Source organism: Dipodomys spectabilis, unplaced genomic scaffold (assembly GCF_019054845.1).
Source record: "Dipodomys spectabilis isolate Male_0828 unplaced genomic scaffold, ASM1905484v1 ptg000039l, whole genome shotgun sequence".
In the NCBI taxonomy this organism is placed as follows: Eukaryota; Metazoa; Chordata; class Mammalia; order Rodentia; family Heteromyidae; genus Dipodomys; species Dipodomys spectabilis.
The window spans coordinates 7,405,001-7,410,922 of NW_024870716.1; the positions used below are offsets into that span (position 1 = coordinate 7,405,001).

Consider the following 5,922-nt stretch of genomic DNA (forward strand, 5'->3'; position numbering starts at 1 on the left):
AAGAAAGACTAGAGAGGAAGAGAGAAGAAGAAAAGCTGAGAGGACCTGGTGAGCCATGATTAAAGAGGGGATGCTGGTCGGTGAGGAGGAGAGAGTGGACAGATTCACAGTCACAAGGAATGCTGAGAAATGAGAAAAATGAAAAGCCTGCTTAATCGCATAAGATAAAAGCAGATTAGAAATGGTCTCTAGTTCAAGTAATTATAAATTCACTTGACAAGCGTAGGAGAGTTTATTCCTATCACCAAAATACCCACAAACAGTGAAAGAAAACCAGGATTAAGCTCTTTTGTATGGGATATATTTACTGGGTGTTTACTGCAATTTCTCCTATTCACTCAAAACGACAATAGAAATATGCATTTTTGTATCAGCAACTTCTGCTACTTCATTTGTACATTAGGATTAAGGCAAACCGATGGAATAGCTAGCCCTTCAAAATATGGCAGCCAAGAGAGAGCCATATGTTGTTATTAAACATTGCAAATGCAGTGAGTACACTGGTCTCCTAGGAAAAGACATTTAACAGAGCTGAGATAGGTGGGATTGTGTAGGGAAAGAGAGTAGTGACGTCCTCACTGGGTATCAGAAACCCTTGACAAGTTCAAGGCAGTTCTGCTTCACTCCAGAGACAAACCCCCAGGAAAGGCTAGAGTAGAACCTGGCAGCAGGAGAGGAGAGGAAGAGCAGCAGCTGGGAAGCAGGGGAGCAGGAATGGATCATGAGGACAGAAGGTAGACAGCCTACCAGGATAAGAAACCTCAGGACAAACATGAAAAGAACTGTGAAAATGGGACTGGCTGGAAGAAAGGATGGGGTTCCCTGGAGGGATTTCTAAACTGTGAAAAAGGGAAACAGCTGTGAGGGAACAAAAGGGAAAGCATGCAGTTCTGCCATAGCAGATTGCTCATCTATTGGACCTAGAACCAGGGTTGACTGTTTATGGTGATGTGCAACACAGGATGTTCTAGGACAACAACCTGGCAAAACCTACTTAGGTTCTTCAAGTAGCCACAGTTGTATGACAGAGGTAAGAAGCGTTGACTTGTAAAACTGTGCACCTATCCAGCACAAACAGGTCACCAACCAAACTGGATCCAGTAGCATGGGGGAGGGGCTGCAGATGCTGCTCTCATTGTGACTCCACCCATTCTGCCTGAATCACAGGATTCTGGCCACACCCCGACTTCATGTTTCTCTGACCAATGGGATACAAGAATGGAGGCCACGCCCACATTCTATGCTGCATAATAGCACTGGGATCCCCTCTATTGGCTCACACCACTAAAGGAGTTGAAGGAGGTAGAGGTGGTGAGTGGTGAGTGAGCAAATTGAGCGGATTTTGAAGAAATAGTTGGAGGTAGAGAGAATTACTTGATTTTAGACAGCCTGGGAATGTGGCCCCCCCACCTTCGCCGTCCCAGTGCTGGTATGTCTGAGAAAAAAAGAGAAAAAAAAGTAGCTGCAGGAAGGAAACTACTGCAACAATACCAGCAGAGGAATGGTCCTGCTAGACCTGGAAGATCCAAGAAGAGGAAAATGAAAGAGGGAGGTAACCCCAAAACAAACACCTCTGGGGACTGTCCTTTACTCAAGGGTGCGGCCCAAGACCACGCAGACCCTGAGCCTCCCCCTCCCCTGGGCACTGTCACAGCTGCCAGGGTCCAGAGCGTCACAGGTCCCAATAACACCAAGGACCTGGAGAGACACAACCAACACCTGGTGCTTGCCCTGGACTCCAGCACAATACAAAAGCAGCAGCTCTGCACTGAGATCCAAGAGCTGCAGGATCAACAGGGAAAAGACAAGGAGAAGATGGCCTGTGTGCACGAAGCCCTGAAAGCAGAGCTGGAGCAGCACAAGCTGTCGATACAGATGCTGATTCGAGAAAAAGCAGACTTACAATCTGCCCTGGCCCACAAGCAGCAAGAGGCCGATGAAAGAGCACTGGAGCAGGAGGGTCTTACCAGCTGCCTGCAGGCTGCACAGCAGCGCGTAACAGAACTGGAAACAACATTGTCTGCAGTCAACACCACGCAGAATGAAACTGAGAACAACAACATAGAGCTCATGAAAGCCCTGAATCGCGTGAAGCTGCAGCTCCAGGAAAAGGCCAGAAGTATTGAAGACCTGGAGGATGAGAACACCGAGCTGCAGGAGAGGCTGGAAGTGCTCCTGACACAGAAGGCCAACATGAAAATGGAAATCCACAAGTTCCAAGAGGAACTAGTGGAGCGGGCAGAGTTGGAAAGCCAACTCAACAACATGAAGGAGTTGGTGGCAAAATTAAAGGAGGAGAGAGACACCTTTGCGGAGGACCTGAGGCTGGAGAGCTCCACGGGGAAGGAGAAAGTCCAGCAGCTGCTAGAGCAGGTGAGCCAGCTGAGAGAGGAGAAGGAGCAAGGGGTGAGGCAGGTGTTGGAGTTGGAGAGCAAGCTGGTGGAGCTGAGAGAGCAGCTGTCAGAGCTGCGGCCCCCAGAGCCGCCTGCAGGGCCAGCTCAGGCTGAGCAGCAGCTGCAGGCCCACACCCTGCAGTTGCAGAAGGAGCTCAAGACCCTGGAGGAGCAACTTCACCTCCAGGTGGAGGAGAACCAGAGCCTCAGTCTCCAGAACCTGGAGCAGCAGCAGCGGCTGTGGATACTGGAAAAGAAGGCTGAGGAATGGGCACAGCATGCCGAGGACCGGCGCAAGATCCTGGAGACCATGGAGAAGGAACAGGAGACCTTGAAACGCACGCTGGTGCACAACCGCCAGCTGAAAGAAGAGCTGGCCCAGCTGCAGGATGCCTTGCAGAGGCTGAGCGCTGAGAAGGGGGAGCTCGCCAGCATCCTGCACACAGAGCAGCAGGAGAAGACAACCCTGCAGGCGAAGCTGGATGAGCTGGAGGAGGAATTCAAAGAAGGAAAAGACGTGGCAGAGTTCACGCGCCAAGCAGCTGAGGATCTGCAGGAGCTGCATGACAAGTACCTGGCCCAGGTGCAGGAGCTGAGCGCCACCTGCAAACAGCACAAGGCCACCAGCCAGCAGCTGATGTCAGAGAAGGAGGCCCTGCAGCAGCACCTGCTGAATCAGAGCCATCTGATGGAGCAGCTGAAGCAGGAGCAGGTGCAGAGCAAGTTGCTGGCCCAGATGGAAAGGGAGAAGTTACAGGACACTCTGAAGTGTCTGGAAGCAACAAGACAGGAGAATGCGCAGCTGCGGGCCCAGCTGAGCGCCCTGGCTTTCCCCAGGGAAGATGAAGGCCTGAGCCAAGACGAAGACAAGGGTGAGGAGGCGACTCCCCATGATGTGACTGTTCCAGACGACGTAGACAACCCGCAGAGCATGTGGGATTTTTACATGGACGCACTGTCCATCGCAGAAGGCAGGAAGGCGAGGATGAGCCGGCAGCTGCAGGAGCAGCAGGCCCGCTGCGGGTGCCTGAGTCAGCTGGCAGCCCAGTGCCAGAGAAAGCTGGAGAGCCAGGCCGCCTTCCCCCAGCGCTGCATCCACAGGCTGTTCGGCAAGAAGAAGCAGGACACACAGGCGCCCAAGAAGCAGCTGCACATCTGCTTCCCCGAAGACCTGGCCAGCAAGGGACACCCCCAGAGTCACGTGGATGACCTCCACCATCGCTGCAGCCAGCTGACCCAACACCTGACCACCATGGAAGAGACCATCGTGCTGTACAAGGAACAGCTAGAAGTCCTGGAGAAGCTGTGTCAGGAGAAAGAGCAGTGTGTGAGCCAGCTGTCCCAGGAGAAGAGGAGGAAGAGGAAGGAGCTGAAGGAGCTGTTGCTGCGCCTTACAGGGGAGAGCACAGAGTGCCAGGATATGATGCTGGCAGCCGCCCAGACCCCTGCTACCGAGGACCCCTCAGACCTCTCAGTCCCCCTGAAGACCGAGGTCAGGGAGGAGCAGCAAGGCTGTGAAGATATGCATCTTCAAGAAAGCTTGAAGCCTGTCCCTGAAGAGGCTGGGGCCCCTGGGCCCCTGGAGAGCCCCACTGCAGAGCCTCCTGTGCCGCTGCTGCCTGCCATCCAGCCCCAGCAAGAGCCCACAGACGGGGGCGAAGAGTCCTGCCTCCCTTTCTTCTATAAGCCACAAGCAGATGATGTATTTGAAATCATCACCATCTAAAGACTGGTACTACTCTCCTCCAAATTGTACCTTTGGACATGAGAGTTTCATTGTAATATGATGATGAGAGAAAACGGGTGACTGTAGGTCAGACAGAGCAGAGGCCGCTAGAAATTGGTCCACACTTGTGGGACACGTAAGAGTCCATTGGTTACCAGAGGAGAGGCCCAGGTGAGGCTTATTACAAGGAGTAATTTCTTTATGAAAGAATATGGGAAGTGATAACATAATTTAATGATATTATTTCATGACTTCTATATCAGTAAACTCATCACAGTATTTCCTAAAACAATCTTATGCTAATTAATTTATGGAGTATTCATAACTCATTCTCTCAAATGAGTTATTTCCGTATTTAATGCTACATATTGGTACACTCATGAATTCTTCACAATTATTTGTGCTCTCTACCATTATCAGTGAATTTTCTTATTTGCATTCCAATATACAACAATGGGTACACTGAAGTAATTAAAGGCCAGTAAAAAACTGAAAAACAAGAAAACGTTAAATTTGACAGTTTGGAAAAAAATTAGTAAAATCATTGCAGGTGTACTCTAATTGAAAAACATCCACTGAAGAAATTCAGAAGTGTGATACAAAATAAAATACAGTTATGGGACCATCTACAGTGAGAATATCAAGCATCTCAAATTTTCACTTATGAATTGTTCATGTATGTGTTAATTGATATATGTGGCATATTGTTCATTGAATAAAAATATTAAAACTCATTTATTCTCATTCTTTCTTCACACACTGCTTGAATGTATTAGAGGATAAAAAATTTCCGGGCACTGGTGGCTCATGCCTGTTATCCTAGCTACTCTGGCAGCTGAGATCTGAGGATCACTTCTGGAAGGCAGCCTGTGGAGAAAAGTCTCTATGAGACTCTTATCTCCAATTAACCTGGAAGTGAAGCTGTGGGTCAGAGTGTTAGAATGCTAACCTTGAGCCAAAAGGGCTCAGGGATGGAATTCAGGCCCTGAGTCCAAGACTCACAAACAACAAAAAATAAACAAATAAAAATTAAGTACGGTAGCTGGCTTCTTGGGACTCACACCAGTAATACAAGCTACTCGGGAGGCTGAGATCTGAGGATCGCAGTTTGAAGCCATACGGGTCAGAAAAAGTCCAAGAGATACTTATTTTCAATTAACCACCCAAAGAGCTAGAAGCCAAGCTGTGGCTCAAGAGGTAGAGCTGTAGATCTGAGCAGAAAAGCTCAGGGAGAACACCCAAGAACTGAGTTCAATCCTTAGGACAGGCACCAAATAAATATGTTTGTGGCAAAATTTATGGTTTGGACAGCACTGGTGTAGCTTTGTGGTTCATGACACAAAACTAGTGACTATGAAAGGAAGAAGAAGAATTCAAGTTTCCCATGATGAAAACCTCCTTGCCTCTAGTCCTTACACTGGAGAAGAGTCCTATCCAAGTGGGGTGGGAAGGGACACTAGAGGAAAAACAAAAGAGGGGTAACAATGCACGCTAGGAAAGGCATTACCCTACTCATGTAACTGTAACCCCTCTGTACAGTATCTTTACAATCAAAGAAAAAGAAGAAGAAGGAAAAGCCAAGTTCTCATTGAAAAAAAATTTTTTTCTGAATAGACTGGTTACTTCAGTAACTGCCATAATTACTCTCCTCTGAATAAGCAAGGCTCCCTTCCCACCAAGAAGAGCAGTCCATTCTTTCTTTGAACCTGGGCTGGCTTTGTAACCTTTCACCATCAGAAAAAAGTGATGGAAAAAATACTGTTGAGTGCAGCCTGCAACAGGCACCACCCCTTTAGTTTTGCT

At 48.7% G+C, this 5,922-nt stretch overlaps 1 protein-coding gene across 1 annotated transcript; it reads left to right on the forward strand.

Annotated features, from left to right (window-relative positions):
• Positions 1-1,431: 1,431 nt before the first annotated feature.
• On the forward strand, positions 1,432-4,119 carry LOC122106203 (golgin subfamily A member 2-like). Its single transcript, XM_042677502.1, has one exon. It carries the CDS (start codon positions 1,432-1,434, stop codon positions 4,117-4,119), a length of 2,688 nt encoding a protein of 895 aa, XP_042533436.1.
• The last annotated feature ends 1,803 nt before the right edge of the window (positions 4,120-5,922 follow it).

Excerpts from the sequence above, each read along its gene's own strand:
- LOC122106203 (XM_042677502.1), top strand. The coding sequence starts at position 1,432 with ATGTCTGAGAAAAAAAGAGAAAAAAAAGTAGCTGCAGGAAGGAAACTA.